General features: G+C 40.1%; 1 protein-coding gene across 1 annotated transcript in view; it reads left to right on the top strand.

Moving 5' to 3' along the window:
• LOC117252770 (protein unc-13 homolog B-like) overlaps window positions 1-17,964 on the top strand; it is a 125,112-nt gene that overhangs the window by 74,917 nt on the left and 32,231 nt on the right. Inside the window, exons 17-18 of the mRNA XM_078170490.1 lie at window positions 4,051-4,128; window positions 4,427-4,504. Of these exons, the coding sequence (XP_078026616.1) occupies window positions 4,051-4,128; window positions 4,427-4,504 (156 nt within the window). The remainder of the gene's footprint in view (window positions 1-4,050; window positions 4,129-4,426; window positions 4,505-17,964) is intronic.

A 17,964-nucleotide genomic window follows, 5' to 3' on the forward strand; every position in this document is an offset into this window, starting at 1 on the left:
GCTGTGCTGCTGTAAGCATGGATCAAAGAGGCCAAAGGCACGTAAAAATGATAAGTATTCTATCAGTATTTCAACAGGGCGTCTCTAAATTGCAGAGTGCAGCAGGGTTTGTTTTCTCTCCTCAGATCATCTGTGGAGAAAAGCATACAGTTTTATGCTGATATATGCTTGCTTGTCTTTTGTGGCACATAGCACTGTGAAGTATCAACATGGTTCTGGCGTACAGCACAAGTCAAGGTTGAACTCATATTGATAGCTGTATTTTGTATTTTGTCGTCTATTATGGAATGATTGATTGAAAGAATACATTTATTATACACACAAAAAATAAAATTGTGCACACAGCTCTGAAACTTGAAGATCATGTATCAACAACAAACCTCCGAACTACAGAAGTCTATTGTAGATTAAAGAGACTCAAAACACAGGATTGGACATTTGAGGGTTTACTCGCGAGAAAGCCAAAGAATTAATACATCATGACAATTTATAGTGTTTGACAAACAAGCAGTATCAGGTGACACACCTACAGCTTTCCAGAACGCATGAAAAGGTGTTTCCTGTCACTTAAGCTACTGTTTTCCTGTTATTCAGACAACCAGCTGTGAGCGGACTTCAAAATATTACACCCTAATTGCCAATTGGTCTCACTCACGTCGCAGCTGTTCGAACACAATTGGCAAAACACTCCAATCACGTGTCAGAGCATTAAAGATGCCTCAGGCGAGCTCTGCTGTGTTTGGGGAAAAATGGAACAGCATAGGAAACAGAGAAGAAGGCCTACATGAAAATATGCTAGCTGTGTGTCATTTTGGTGGAAAGAATCTGTTTTGAGAAGAGAGGACATGGTTTTAAGTGCAGTGTTTCATTTTGTTAGAGATCTGTGGAGTTTTGACAAAATGGTTAACTCTTTTCAGTTTTGCCTTTAGAGTTCAGAGAAACTGAGCTACAGTTTCAGGGAATGCATTTATATGATGAGGAAAAAGTGTCATTTGACCAGACGTTTTTTGATGGGAATATTTGCTTTTGTTGCCTGTTTCTTTTTTCTTTTTTTAATAAATGTTGGACCTTTTCCAAACAAAATGTGTCATTTTGACCATCAACTTAAAATTCAGGCCCGTATGTTACTGGACAGATGTGTTTGTATTAGCCATCTTAACTTGCAAATTAATGAAAGCGCCAAAATTACATGTAGTGGAGTAAAGAGTACAATATTTGCCTCTGAAATGAAGCGGAGTAGACATATAATGCAGCAGAAAACTGAAATACTCAAGTGAAGTACAAGTATCTCAAAGTATTTCAGAGTCATGTAGTTACTTTCCAGTTCCCACCCACCCTTTTTCTCCAGGCTCTCTGGCTTCCACAATCCAAAGACATGTCAGTGTAGGTTAATTGTTCGTAGGTGTGAATGTGAATGGTTGTCTGTCTCCATAGCCACTTGGACTTTACCACTGCACAGAAAAAATGCTAACACCCGCTAACCTCTGTTTTTTTTAATGTTTTTGTTTATTCGTTGTTGTTGTTTTTGTACAACTTATAAAACTGAAATATACTGGTAGATAGACAATACATAAACTTTAAGTTAATGTTCTTTAGCATAGAAAAAAACAAAAGAGAAAGAAATGTAATGGGAAAGGTTATAATTGGCATTCACATGGGTATTTATCAGCTATGGCTCCAATCGGCATTGATGGAAACTCAGCACCCGGGATAAACGTGCTAATTTTAGTCCCTTTACCAGCAATATGCAATGACAGACCACCACGAAATATCGTCCATCACCACCCAAGCAGCGCTCAAACATCCATCCAAATTCTGCACCAAGTTTGAAAGAGAGCCTAAAAAAGCAAGATATATAAAAAGAAGTCACCACCGTGAAGTTGTCACAGTCGGCCATGCTAGTTTCTACCGTGTACTATCCTGTTTTCTGACCTGTTTGTGGTGTTGAATGTGACCCACTATAAGAACCCACACACACAAATGCAGAAAGGCATACTCATCTGCTGCAGAGCCATGTACATAGCTGTGGTCTACTGGCAATTGGAAAGGTGTCTATTGCCTATTTTTAGTGGGTTTCCCATGTTTAAAAAACCCCACATACACATGCTAATTGTGGTGGAAGTATAGTCTAGGGTGTACCCTGATAGGCTCCAGCCCCCCTGCCCCACAACCCTGAATGGGATAAGCGGTTATGGATAATGGATGGATGAATACTTTCCACTACTGCATTCAGTGTGTCCTCATGTAAATGATGAGATAACTGCTCAACAAGCACTGCTCTACAGTGCAACCAGTGGTCAGAAACTCCACAGAGTACCTTTAAAATTCTGAACACGGAGGAGGAAACTTTTCAGTGTGATTGACGTTTCTGATCCACTACCTGTCCCTGTCTGCAGTATCTCAAACTGTTGGTGTATTCTGGATAAACCTTTGTAATGTCATGTGTGAAAAGCCCAAGATAATAGCTGTCTCGGAGATAGTAAAGTACCCAAAGTCACTCTTGCTGGTCTGCCTGATTTATACCGTGCCACACCTCAGACACATGATGTATGACTCCTTATTAAGCACAGTACACTTTGTGTGAAGGTTAGCCAACTAAACTGGCAACTCAGTGTCCAATTTGATCCATAGAGTGAACAGTAAATGATAGATTAGTTGAAGGAAAGAAATATGATGAGTTTTCCTCTGATTACAAGGAGAGTGTTTTCATTAAAAATAGAAATGGAACTGGCATGTTGCGTGTGACAGCTAAGAGCCACCATGGCTGGACACGTAAAGAAGATGGTGCCTGGAGAAACTGATCATCAACAGAGATCCAAACGGAAAAAGATGTCCCTTGAGTTCCGCCTACAGTCTTTGATTGGCAGGAGGGTTGTTGCAAAAACAAAAATTAGCACATAACACTTAAGATACATTGCCAAATCAACAAACACAAAATACTTTGTGTAATCAGGCAGGATGACAGTGGTACCAACGAGTCACTCTGTCACTCCCAACAAATCCAGTTTTGTCCGTTGGAACTCTGAACAAGCATAGTGGCTGCCTACTAAAGGACTCATTTGTTTTGTCCTGCTAGTTTCCAACCATGAGGAATTGTCATCAATATCAATACCCATCTCCACATATCCAGAGGTCCTTTAGATCTGCATGCAGAGCTGTACACAGGGGACTTGGACATGGACCAAAATGAGGACACAAAAATGAGGACTTGAGATGTGAGACTTGCTTGAGACTTGACTCCCCTTAGACTTAACTTATTGAAGTCTTGAAAGCAAAAAAAAAAAAAAAAAATTAAAGTATCAAGTGAAGTTAGTACTAATTTGTCATATCGTCCAGAATATCGTTATCACAAAAATACCCTGAAATATTGTGATAATATTTTAGGGCCATATCAACCACCCCTACTCGTCACTACCAACTAATAATAATAATAATAATAATAATAATAATAATCTTTATTCATAAAGTGCTTTTCAAAACAGAGTTACAAAGTGTTTTACATGTCAGTAATTTAAACAGACAAGACATGAAAAACAACAACTTTTAAAGGAACTGATAAAAACACTTCAGTGTATAAAAACTGAGGAAATTAAAGACAGTTTGAATAAACTTAAAACTCAAATAAAATCAGGAAAGGCTCTCAGATAAAAGTGAGTTTTAAGAAGAGACTTAAAAGAGATCACTGAATCAGCCGACCTGATTTCCTCGGGCAGATTGTTCCAGAGCCTCGGAGCCCTGACAGCAAACGCTCTGTCCGGACTGTCCTTAAAAGTAATCAGTAAAATTTCCAAATCTTTTCTAACACACACTGGGAGCCAGTGTGAAGAGGCTAGAAGTGGACCGATGTGATCATGTCTCCGCCTGCAGCTCTTTTAGCAAAAGACAGAGACATTTTCAGCCGTGACAGTGTGAATATTTGAGTTCAAACAGCAGCATTCTCGCCTGATCAAACAAGTCAAACTAGAGGAGTAAATACCAGTGTTCAGATCCACCACCCCAGAAGTTCCCAGAGTAAACATGTCCTATGTGTGTGTTATCTTGTTTCCACAGACGATCACCAAAGTGCTGCTGCAGTACTGTGCCCTGCTAGCCAAGAGCTTTCCCTCCTACTGTGAGAAGGAGAAGATAGTGAGTACTGCTGTGTCGCCACTCTGCTGCCACTCTGTGCTCTTCTCCGATTTGGAGAGAGACCAAACACTTTGAAAGCTAGTGCACTCTCTGTGGAGTAGATTAATATTTTAGTTACTGCTGCCCACTTCTGTGGCTCTTACACATCTATCTCTATTGTTTTTTCTTACTTTTCTTATTTCATCTTCCTGTTTCCTTATATTTCATTCATTTGCTCTTTTCTCTCAACTCTGTTTCCCTCCTTTTGTTTTTTCTCGACCACCTGCCCCCATTGTACCCCTCATCTATCATCCTCCAGCCCTGCGTGCTGATGAACAACATCCAACAGATGAGGGTCCTGTTGGAGAAGATGTTTGAGTCGATGGGAGCAAAACAGGTGAGCAATAACCAATGAGCACACAAGCATATCACTTGTCCTGCACCAGTGGTTTTTAATCATCTGCCATGGAGACCTGAGAGTTTCTCATTTCATCCTGCAGCCACTGATGAGGTCTTTCTCTCCTGTTTGAGGTCAAAATGTTGAAATGAAAACGGGCAGTGTTTTGGGTCTTAAGAGAACAGGACTGAAATCTGCCACCCTTCACTGTGGCATCATTATCATGTGAAAGACAAGCCCTGGTAGTACACACAGCAGGATAATGTAACTCATGTGAGAGGGTTGTTTTTCAGACCAGAGCATGGTTTGAAAATAAGAAACTGTTCCAATGCTTTTTCAAGCTTAAATGGCAACAAAATCATCAAATAAGCTTGCAAGCTCATCACATATGGCAAAGATTGTTCTCAGTTCTGTTCTCACAAACGGTGGCAACGCAGTGTTGTTGCATTTACACCAGAGAGGAGAAAACTAATCAGGGTCTCATTTGGAGCAGCCAGGATTAATTTAAAGTGAGAACATGCATTTTAAACCTCCCGTTACAAAGATTTCCCAACCTGTTCTGTCATGTTTTTGTGTCTTAGTGACTAATGGAGACAACAGCTTTTGAAATTGGTCCATTATTGACCAAGACACAGGCTGAAATGTAACGTTATTGGGCAATTGCGCACTGTCAGTTTACGTCTACTAAAAGTGCTTGTTTTTGCCACTGACAGGCTCAGATTGTTTCTCTAAATCAGTGGGTTGCGTCATGGCACACCATTTGAGAACCACCGCTCTAAATGCCTGACAACATTATTGAAAGGATCCTATAGAGATAGACCTTTTTTGTTAGAGAATAAGATCCTTTTTGTTTAAACAGAAACAACCCCAAATCTCTATAGTCAATCCCATTATTTTCTTGGTTCACCTTTCTATTGTTTTAACAATGACCAACCCTGGTTTGGTGGAAATTAATCCTAAATTCAAGCAGTTAGATCTGAAAATATGCTGCCTCTATACGCACAAAAATTATGGTTTATTTAAATGGAGTCTGGTGTGTTTGGGGATGGCGATTTCAGAATGATTCTGGTTAGACAAGAAGGACTGGTAACACTTTACTTGAAGGTATCTAAATAAGAGTGACACGACACTGTCATAACTATGACATGACACTGCCATGAACCTGTCATGAACATTATGTACATGTCATAAACGTTTATGGCTGCTGTCATTAAGTGTCATTCAGTTTTTTGTAATGACAAGTTGACATTAAATTTTTTTGGGATGTCATATTATGACAACTTGACATTAACCAGGATTACCATTACCAGATGTCTTTGTCATAACAACTTGACATTAGTGGGGTTTCCATCCACCTATTTTTATTCGCATTTTCAAAAATTGCGAAAAAAAACCCTTGGATGGACAGAAATTCTAAAAAAGGCCGAAAATTTGCAAATAAGTTTTTACGCTTGGAGGGGGTGGATTTGTCAGCGTATCGATAAAAGGAAAATGCGACTTTTTGCTATGGAAACAGGTTTTGCGAATAAACAATGACGTACCGGCATACAGATCCTCAAATGTGGCCCTTGACATACAGAAATGTTTCAGCCAGAGTTCGTGAGTGAAATGCTGCTGGACAACTACTTCCCAAAAGTCCTTCACATGCCTGCGTTCCCATACACACAGAGAACGTTGTGGTGGTCTCCTTCTAGCTATTTCTGACAGTACTCTTGACATTAAACTTCTTCTTTGTTGTCTCTTCTTCAAGATGGTTAGGTACGCTGTGAACGCTGACAAAATGCTAACCAGAGTTCTCCCAGGAGCCGACAGGTTTATCAGGAATGGTCAGTTGTTGAGTGTCAGTTGAGTGTGTTGTTGTTTACAGTGGGCATAAGACGCTCTCTTATGACGTCATCTCATAGCGCATTCTTCTTCTATGGGGGTGTTTTTATTTTGTTCATTTTTCACGAGAAGCGCCACCTACTGCTCTTCCTGTTGACTCCCAATAATTGCAAAACAATAACGAATGGAAACAGGCATAAATTCGCATTTTCTTTTGCACATTTTCACAAAATTTGCTGAAAAATTTCGATACATTTGGATGGAAACCCCACTATTAACAAGAAATGCACCTCTTTTTGTGTTTATGACAAGTTGACATAATGATTGATACAAAGACATCTTCTGGTAATGTCACTTTAATTAATGTCAACTTGTCATAATCAAGACAACCCAAACAATGTCAACTTGTCATTACAAAAACTGAATGACACTTAATGACAGCAGTCATAAACGTGTATGACATATACATAATGTTTATGACAAGTTCATGAAAGTGTCATGTCACTCTTATGTAGATACCTTCAAATAAAGTGTTAACAAAGGATCTTACTCTCTAATTGAAACATCTTATTCAGCAGGGATTCTTTCCATAAGTTGTTACACCTGTCAAAGCCTGTCAGTGTCAAAAACAAAGAGGCTGCAATGTGGTTACATTAGTCACTAAGACAAAATGTGTGAAAACAGGGTTGAAAAATACCTAACTTACTCTTTAACAACATGTCAGTTGGACTGAAATGCTCTGATATCTTGATGGCTGTTTGAGACACTGATGTTTTTTTTTTTTCATCAGCAAAATGAAAGGATCTCAGAGGCTGTTAGAAAAATTTGCGAGCAGTTGGAAGTAAATGATGTTGTTAAATCAGAAAAATGTTGTAAACAGGTGAAAAACATTTTCAACAATCACAGCTAATCCAATAACTGTGTCTGGATTTTCAAATATCTGTCTGCTGTGTGATTTATTTGTGAGGTTACAGACATGCACACCATTGGTTTTTCAAATGGTGCTGGAGAAGCTACAATCCTGTTGGTATTGGTACGTTCCACTACATAGACAAACCTATATGGGTCAACTCAGCGTCCTCCAGGTGTGACCTAATTAATGGAGGCATTTCATATGAATTTGGGTTCATCAGTTGCTACCAGGAGAAGCAGCAGAGTTGGATTCTTTTTATGCATACTGGAATTTTTTTTTCTGTGTTTGTGCTGAACCTGCAGCTGTTTCATATTTCAACGCTTTTTTTATTTTATTTAACTCATATTTAACCAGGTTAAATCCCAGTGAGATTCTAGATTTCACCTGGGCGATAAAATGTTACTGACAAACAACCATAACCACAAGAACACATAGAAGATATACATTAACCTGTCAAAATACCTACCTACATATACAGTGACAAGCACCAACAGATTGAGTCACCATTGTTCTAATAGGAGCCTCAGGCGCAGACAATTCTCTTGGTTTCAGTCTTTTTGAAGACTATTCCAAGTGAAGGGAGCGGAGCACATAAAAGCCTTCTTTCCCAGCTCAGTCCTTGCTCTTGGAACAGACAACAAGATCCCAACCCATCTTGTGATCTCAGACTATAACTAAAGTCAGATCTCTGTGCAGTCAAAGAGCAATTAAAAAGAATGAAACTTGGAAGAAGAATAAGTGTAGTTGTAACCTTTCATGTGCAATGTGGAAACCCTGAAAAATAGAGTTGTATTTTGTGCGGGAGTAAATCTGTAGTTTGAGTTCCCCCTCTCGTATTTCTCCTTTGATATTCACTTGACTTTTCACTCCTGCTTGAATATAAAGTAACCTTGCTGATATATTTTTCTAATAATGAGAGTGTAGAAGCATCTATAACTAAGCGTAGCTTGTTAAAGTCATTTGTTTAGATGAAGGTTCAGCAGGTGAAGAATAATGTGTGGTGCAAGTTAATTTAAGTAAGGTGAGAATAAGTGTGTGTGTTTCCCTCTACAGATAACTGCTGAGGAGGAGAGGGTATGTCTAGGTTTCTTTTTTGCCCTCGCTCCCCTTTCCCCTGTTGCTCCTGGAACACAAACATCTGAAATAAACAAGTTCATTAAAGCAAAAACCCGCCGTGAACCTCCCGTCAAACCTCTTGTTACCCAGCAGCATATGTGTCTATTTTTAGTTTGATCCCAATTTACTCATAAACAAGAGTTCAACTTGAACTCTTCTCCCCCTCCTCCTCCTCCTTCATAGACTCCTAGTTTTCACTCCCAGAAATAAACGTTGGTTTCCTTCTCTCCACCTGATAAAACGTAAAAATAAATACTGTGTTTTTCACTGTGGTGCTGCTTCTCTCCAAAAGCTTGAGAACGAGGAGGAACCTGAGGAGTTAGATGAGGAGGTGGGTCAACCTGTGGCTCCGTCACAACCTCAGATATCATTGTTCAGTTTGGATAAAATTACTTTTAGTGGTTTTAAGCTGGATTGACTGAAAACTAAAGAAATACCAGAAGACTACTTCATTTTTCTTTTTTTATCTTTATGATCAATAACTTTTCTTTTTAAATATCAGATATATTAAATGGCCAAAAGTATGTAGACACCCAAACATTACATTACATTTCCACCAGATTTTTGAACCTGGCTGCAGGTGTTTGCTCCCAGTCAGCTGGAAGAGCATCAGTGAGGTCCAGCACTGATGTTGGGTAATCAGGTCTGGCTCAGAGTCGATGTTTCACCTCATCCCAATGGTGTAGAGTAGAGTGGAGGTCGGGACTTTGTGCAGACCAGTCAAGTTCTTCCACACCAAATTAGGAGAGCCATTTCTTTAACTGGCCTTGTGCATGGGGAAACAGCAAAGAGACATAGACGAAGCACATGATTCTGAAATAAGATCTCTGTCACTCTGTCGCTTTGTCACACCCCTTTGCTTCTCATAGTGACATACAGGTCACCCTCATCTGTGTGATGCACAGCTGTAACACATGCTTAATGTTGTGAAGCGGTCGTGGTAAGGTTCAGGTGAAAAACCAGTTGGTTAACTTTCGAAAAAAGATCATGTTTTGGCTTAATACGTAGGTTTTTAACACAGTGTAACGTGGCGTAAATACATGAGGTGAATGACGACATTGTGCGATGACTATGTACATTAAAACAACAGTGAATTTTGGTTTCACACGGGACACTAACCTTCTGGTTCTATATGCTACATCAGCAGCTCTCAGCATCAAGTAATGCCCCGGATGGGTTTATATTAAAGTTAGTTGACAGCCCAGCGCGTCTCATAAAGACTCCAGAAGCTGCCTTTGACAGGGGCGTGACAAAGCGTTGGTATTTGATGCCCTGGTAATGAGAACAGGCTGTGCTGACACATTAAGAGTTCGCCTTTGTTGCACTGTGCTAAGAGAGCCCGAAACCATGAAAAACAGACACAAAAAGAAAGATTTACAAACAGGGATGTCTACATACTTTGGGTTTATAGTGTACTTGTAGCATCTGTGGTTCTTCCACCCATTTTCACTGTAAGAAAATGTTTATAACCAAATTCATCTACAGTGCCTGTCACAGTCAGCCAGCTTCATTCAAGCCATGTCCTTACAAAATCTCAACAGAGTAACATTTGTTAGACTTTCTCTTCTGTTTTTCCTTTCTTTCTTTATGTCATCACATTTTCTTTATCCTACATTTTATATAATTTATTTTATTTCCACACCATCTTCACCAGGCCATCACTGACAATGAAGGGGAGGATGACATGGTGGGTAGCTGCTGCAAAAAAAACATCAAAATCAGTGTCATATAATTTACTTAAATGTCATTTATAATTTTTTTAAATTCTTTTTCTGTCATCTCACCTTCTTTTCTTACTGTTTTGTCCATTTCAACTCCAGTCTGCCTGCTCAGACTCAGAGGGATCTGAGGTAAGAGAGAATAAAGGAAAGAAAAAACTAACAGACAAGGGGAAACATTTTTTATATTATAATAATCTCAATATTTGTGAGGAAGCTAGAAACTGGAAATTTCACAACTTTTTAGCATTTATTTGTCTCATCAAAGTCTGAATTTGACTTGTTTTTATTGCTGGTTAATGACTAGAGTAAAACACATTTAGACCTACAAGCTGCCCAGTATGTCACCTTACCAGTGGGGTCCTATTTTTAGGTATTTGTTTTTATTAGTGTCTCATTTTGTGAGTTTTAAATGCTTAAGAAGAAAGCAGCACAACTGCCTGGGATTTCTACGAACCCATTAGTGCAAGAAAACAGCGCTTTGGGACACGATGAATGCATGATATGTTAGTGTAACTCCTCCAGTTTTATATGCCTATTTGGTTGCAATTCTACCTGCATTTAAAAATAGATATGCAAATGGGATTGTGGGTGCTCCCATAGATGTGAAAGAGCTACGAAAAATAGTGTGTACAGAGGCAAAAACAGAACAAAAGGAAATAAAGCACAAAACGGGTAATGTGCTAGCCTGCCTAATCTCCTCAGACAGAGAATTCCAGAGCCGCAGGGCCTTGATAGCAAAGGCCCGGTCACCTTTAGTTACCAGCCTTGATTTAGGGACGACTGGTGAAGGTAGGCTTGAGGATCTCAGGTCATGACTTGGAGCACAAGTAGTCACAAGTTACAACGCTGTGGTTAAGGTGTGGTTAAGTTTAGGCACAAGGTTATGGTTCGGAAACAAAAACTGTTTGGCTTAAAATACCACTAATTACCACTTCCTAATTAACAGTGTCTTACTGTTGATAAAATTGGTCAAATTTGTTGCCAGACTGACTTGGCAGAGATGGCTGCCATCTTGTTTTGACATGGATTAGTGTTTTGTGCGCTTACTACCACCAGATGGCACATAAAGGTGTCCATGAATGAGGACAACAGGTCTGAGTGAAAGTAGAATGAAGTATAAGGACACGTAAACCCAAAATGTGTCTCAGGAGGATATGATATGTGTGAAGTGTTCAAATGTAACGTATCTGTGGTTTGCAGAAATGCACAATGCCAACTTTACCCTCTTGAAACTGGGCCTGCCAGAGTGATATAAATATATGACGTAGTATAATTATATAATGATAGATATAAAGCATAACTGCACAGTGTGAGTATGCGCAAGTGTCAGATCACAAACATAAAGTGTCCAAGATCACAGGAAAACATTTTTAACACATTTTAAAATGGGATGATAAAGTGTCAATTACCCCCTTGAACCCCCCAGCTGCTTGTCTCTGAGCACAGCTGATAAACCCCTCCATATCCCTGATGCTAAAATGTCAATAAAGGCTCGAGCACCACATGCTAGCAAAGCTCTTAACACATTTACAGCTGGGCGCTAACACAGCCTCCCTCCTCTAGTGAGTGCTTAATAGACTAGACAGTGGGCTGCCAGATAATTGAATTTGATAGTGTGTAGAAATGTTGTATTTAGCCGCCGCTAAATGGCTTCTTGAAATGGTTGAGTTTGTCAGGTGACTGCGGGGGGTCTGTGGCGTGTCAGGGAGGAGGAGAGTCAGAGTCGGAGCAGAGGGTGAGGAGAGATAAAGTGTGGCAGAGTCTCAGCTGTGCTGGTTAATGGCTGAAGCTGCTCTTATCTTAACAGATGTTAAATGATGATGTTGTAGTGAGGACATACACATGCTTCTTCTCTGGTATTGTTGCAGGTGAGGATCTTTTTTTTGTATGGCGGTATATGTATATATGATTGTAACTGGTTATAAAAAGTGGACTCACAGCAGTGGAATGTTCTGTAAGGACTTTTTTTTTTTTTTTACAAAACAATCTTAGTTTCATAAATGTATTTTGGCCAATTTAATTGGAACTGACTGAATTTATTCAAAACCTGTCATGCTCCTTAATTGATGCTGTCCTCATGTGCTAGTTGAAACATTTAAAAGGAATGGTAATATTCTTTTCAAGACTTCCCTCATAAAGGAGCTGTTTGTAGAAGGGGAGCTTCGGATGCTCCCTGAGTTTCAGTGTTTTTTAATGTTGGTCTTCTGTGCTGCTTTATAGTTTAATTTAAATGTGTGAAAGTAAGGGCGAATTTACAGTGTGGCAGTGTGGGCCTGGGAGCCTTAAGGCTGTCTTAAAATAATAGTCAAGTGCTCATATGAACATTAAAACAGTTTTTTGCTTTCATTTAGCCTTCCTCCAGTCCATAATGGCCATTAAAATATCCCTTTTCAGTGCCCTCTTATGTTAAGTGATGGGAGACAAAATCCACAGTCCTTGCAATAATATATTTCAAAGTTTATTTGAAGCTAATTTGAGACTTCACTAGTGGATAAATTCCAATCTTATGCTCTTTCTACTATGAAATTAGCTCTGCAGTCAACAGTCAAAACAAAAACAAGAAATTCCAACAAGAAAGTTCAAACAATTGGTCCTTTTAATGAAAACTAGGTTTGTGGTGAGAAGGTGTTCCGACCTGGATGTGAACCAACTGCAGTCACATGACGCATTGTTTGGGTTAAACATGAGCATGTTACAGTCCTGGAGGATTATTAATGTGCACCTCCTCCTGTACTGCCTTAATATGCACATTCAGCACATCCAATGCATCAAAACATTGTTTTCTAGTTGGAGCCGCGCCTCGTTTTCAAACTGTATGGTTTGACTAAAATGAACAATGACAGCAATATAGTCCACGATGAGCAGCGCTAAAATCAACCTGCGTAGTTGTCCCTCCATTGTGACATTAGAAAGTGTCACATTTATCTTGCAAGTGTACTCTTCTTCAACGTTTGCTTTACTTCCTGGATTTTACCCACATGGAAATTCCGACCAATCAAAAGCAGCTTTCTCACACAGGCATTTAATCTGGTCCACTTGTAAATGCTGCCGTGAGAACACGAACCAACTTTAGGCAGTTATGCAAATTTGTAACAAAATTCAAATCTAAGCAAGTGAGCTCTAGGTCTGAAGCACCCCAAGGAAAGGGAGACTATGAGACACAGGTGCAACACATAAGGGCGGGGCAGGTAATCACACAGGAGGGAAATACACACGGGCAGAAAAATGAGGGACCTGAAACAAGACAACAGTTGATCATCGGCATAAAACAGGAAGTACAAGACACTGAAACATGAGGAGAACAAAAAGGTAAACTTAACTATCCTGGACAGGACGTGACATCACTTGTCCAACTTGGACAACTGAAGCTTCAAATAAACTTTGGATATATTTCTGCACAAAAAGAGGACTGTGGATTTTGTCCTCTGTCACCTACACTGAAATCATTTTAGAAAGAGATCTCTTAATGGTCTGTGTGAACAAGAGGAAAGCTCACAGCAAGACAAACCTGTTTTAATGTTCGTAACGACTCCTGACTGCTGTTTCAGACAGATTTGAAAAGTCTGTGAACCTTTAAGACGGCGTGCCATTATCTCCGCAGTTAAAGACTGGAAGATCTACGTATGCTCTCGTACTGTTTGTCTGGCTTTGGTAGATACAATTCTGGACTTGGAGTGAAGACACTTTGTATGATTCCTGTGAAGAGTTAAGACTTGGTTTTAGGGGTTAAGGTCAGAGTTAGGTTTAGGTTAAAGGTTGGGATTAGATGTCATGATGGTTAGAGTTAGGGTTAGAAACAAGGGAATGCAAACACAGGAATTATGGATAGGGTGTATGTTTTATTGATCATGCTGTGAGGACAAAAAGCCCCCACAAGGCAGATCATTTATTTTAAGTCTTGGTTGCTATGGTTAATGGATATTTGAAGTAAATACTGAGTCCTCACAAGTAACAAAAGCAGAGTGTGTGTGTGCAAACTGTTGAGCAGCACAGCCTCACTCAGTAGGTCTGTTCTAAAATTAAGTTTGTGTTTTCTGTTTCTTGCTCTTGTGCATTCTCAAACACGCTTCAATCATACAGCTGCTGATGGCTGTTTTTTTACTTTGAATTTAAAGCAGAGCTCTTGCCAGTGAGGAAATTCAGAAATATGTTGGATTTTAGGGGCCGTGTTGTTAGAAAACATCATGATATTATTTTTTGCAAAAAGGCACAGTGCTAATGCTGTACTGCTTGTCCTGTCTTGTCCTGTCCTGTCCTGTCCTGTCTGCCCTCACTGTAGGCTGACAACAAAGAAAAGGAGAACAAGGTTGGTTTGTCAGGCCCAGTGTTGTGATGTTTGTCAGTAAGCTTGAAGTCAGGCCTTGGTGCAACAGGAACTTTGTGTTTTGTGTGTTGATGTTGTGAACTAGACTCACCTCTGTGTTGTTTATGTTCTTTTTTTTTTACCAAACTGAAGTCAAATCGTTTCCAAATATCAAACTGCAAGCTTCATCTACACACTCAGTATTGAGTAGAAGAGAAGACATTATTGGAAGTCTCATCATATTAAAAGCTGCACAAGGCGAACTGACGTGACCTTGAAAGGCTGTTAATAAACTTAAATTCGAGCAAACCCAGCCAATCTTTGAAACCGAATAATATTAGAATCAAACTTTTTGAAGCTTAGGCAGAGAATTTATCCCACCAGTGACATTATTCAACTTATATTAATGTAATAAAAATAATAATAATGATAGTAAGCAACACTATTTTTTAAGACCAACTTGCATGTTAGAGCCCCCAGTGAATCAGGTTTTTTTTGGAAATGATATAGACACTAGACTTTAAAAGAAATATACATAAATTTACAATACAGCGACACCTAGTTTCGCTGTTATGAGTAATTTTTACTTCCGCATCAAGAAATGCCCAGCCGGATGTGACGTAACAAGGGGAAAGCAGCCAAATTAAACAATGGCAAATATGAATGAAAATGCTAGTTTTGCGACAGAGGAGGTCAATAATGTATTTTCATATACATATGATGGACTACAACCATACAATTATGAACCTGCTAGGCGTCCAAGAGACCAGGAGCAGCCAAGGGTCAGGAGAAATTAAGTTACAAAGTGCTTTACGTGGTTGAACACTGATTTTAAAAGATGCAGGATTTAGGCAAATAAAATCTGTCACTTTTAAGAAATAGAAAAAGACAAAGAACAAACACAATAAAGAGAAATACCAACAATGAAACAGATAAACGATATTGTCAGCAAACTGCCCTGATGATTGCACTGAGGCAAATTAAATCAAACAATGAGAAAAACAAAAATAAAAGAACACAATACTCATTTGGGAAAACAAGGTTGAATCTAAGGCCTAGTTGACATGTACACTGGTATTTTTGTAAGGCAGGATTTTTCTAGCCTGGTGTTGCCAGACCCAATTTGCAAAACGCGAATGGGTCTGGACACGGAGTGTACATTTCCTCTATTCCCGAGGGGCGGTATCAACGGCTGTCACTCAAAGTGCCCCTTCACGCAATTGAAAAGATGGAAAACCAATCAGAGTAAACTAAACGTGTGACGTAGGCTAGCACAACGCCACTGTAAACAGACCAGCAAGCTGCAGCGGAGATTAGCTGTGATGATGTCTGGGAAAGAGTATTGCCATCTTTGCGGATTTCCTCCTCACTGTGGACTCTGAGTTGCATGGCTCTGATTCCCAGCTTGGTCGCTTCCCTGACCTGCTCCTCCATGAGAGCAACTAGCGGAGAAACAGCAATAGCCGCTGGGTTTTCACTGAGTCCCATCTTTTTCCCGATCAGCGGAGCCAGTTGGTAAATTAAACTTTTACCAAACCCCGTAGGAAGGACGGCAAACACATCCTTTTTTTCAATAAAAGCTTTCAGTGCAGCCGTTTGCTCTGCTTTTAGAGAAAATGTACATTCCAGTTCGTTCAACACCTTTACCATCGCAGTTTCAAAATCAGTAGCCATGTTGGTTGTTTACGAAATGCATTCACCCCTTGTCCTTCCTGTTCTGATGACGTGATTTCAGATAACCCGCCCCAAAGTAATACACGGTTGTGATTGGCCCGGTAAGCCAAAACCGATGCCAGAATTCGCGTTTATGACTCCATGGCCAGACTAATCTGCGGAGCGAAATAGAATATGAGCTTGTGAGATCAGGATGGTTTCACCAGGCTAGGATTTTTCCACCATTTAAAGTAGCCAGCTGTTGCTAGTATCTCACTATCACTATCCACATTCACATTTTAAGAAGCTACAAATTATATCCAGCCACAAAATCAGCCTGAAAAGCTGCAAATCAGAACAGAAGTACAGAGAGTTGTTGCATAGTGATGATACACCATCTCATCTAGTTGCATTGGTGTGAGCCGGCAGGTTTTTAGAACGTTGCAGAACGGCGCATTGGAAGTAGTTTCTTGTTTCAACTCTTCTCATCGCAAATCTTTGGTCTGAACTGGTCTAAACACACAAAGAAGAAGATGATGTTGGCCAATCAGTTACCTGGAAAAAGCTGTTACCCGCAGGCTGCCTGGAGCAGTCGCACATTCTGACCCCTCTGTCCGTCAGTATAGTGGAAGAGTAACTGTGCATTTATGTGTAATCATGTACAGTACAGGCCAAAAGTTTGGACACACCTTCTCATTCAATGCGTTTTCTTTATTTTCATGACTATTTACATTGTAGATTCTCACTGAAGGCATCAAAACTATGAATGAACACATGTGGAGTTATGTACTTAACAAAAAAAGGTGAAATAACTGAAAACATGTTTTATATTCTAGTTTCTTCAAAATAGCCACCCTTTGCTCTGATTACTGCTTTGCACACTCTTGGCATTCTCTCCATGAGCTTCAAGAGGTAGTCACCTGAAATGGTTTTCCAACAGTCTTGAAGGAGTTCCCAGAGGTGTTTAGCACTTGTTGGCCCCTTTGCCTTCACTCTGCGGTCCAGCTCACCCCAAACCATCTCGATTGGTTTCAGGTCCGGTGACTGTGGAGGCCAGGTCATCTGCCGCAGCACTCCATCACTCTCCTTCTTGGTCAAATAGCCCTTACACAGCCTGGAGGTGTGTTTGGGGTCATTGTCCTGTTGAAAAATAAATGATCGTCCAACTAAACGCAAACCGGATGGGATGGCATGTCGCTGCAGGATGCTGTGGTAGCCATGCTGGTTCAGTGTGCCTTCAATTTTGAATAAATCCCCAACAGTGTCACCAGCAAAACACCCCCACACCATCACACCTCCTCCTCCATGCTTCACAGTGGGAACCAGGCATGTGGAATCCATCCGTTCACCTTTTCTGCGTCTCACAAAGACACGGCGGTTGGAACCAAAGATCTCAAATTTGGACTCATCAGACCAAAGCACAGATTTCCACTGGTCTAATGTCCATTCCTTGTGTTTCTTGGCCCAAACAAATCTCTTCTGCTTGTTGCCTCTCCTTAGCAGTGGTTTCCTAGCAGCTATTTGACCATGAAGGCCTGATTCGCGCAGTCTCCTCTTAACAGTTGTTCTAGAGATGGGTCTGCTGCTAGAACTCTGTGTGGCATTCATCTGGTCTCTGATCTGAGCTGCTGTTAACTTGCCATTTCTGAGGCTGGTGACTCGGATGAACTTATCCTCAGAAGCAGAGGTGACTCTTGGTCTTCCTTTCCTGGGTCGGTCCTCATGTGTGCCAGTTTCGTTGTAGCGCTTGATGGTTTTTGCGACTCCACTTGGGGACACATTTAAAGTTTTTGCAATTTTCTGGACTGACTGACCTTCATTTCTTAAAGTAATGATGGCCACTCGTTTTTCTTTAGTTAGCTGATTGGTTCTTGCCATAATATGAATTTTAACAGTTGTCCAATAGGGCTGTCGGCTGTGTATTAACCTG

The sequence above is a fragment of the Epinephelus lanceolatus genome, chromosome 9, assembly GCF_041903045.1.
Source record: "Epinephelus lanceolatus isolate andai-2023 chromosome 9, ASM4190304v1, whole genome shotgun sequence".
Lineage (NCBI taxonomy): Eukaryota > Metazoa > Chordata > Actinopteri > Perciformes > Serranidae > Epinephelus > Epinephelus lanceolatus.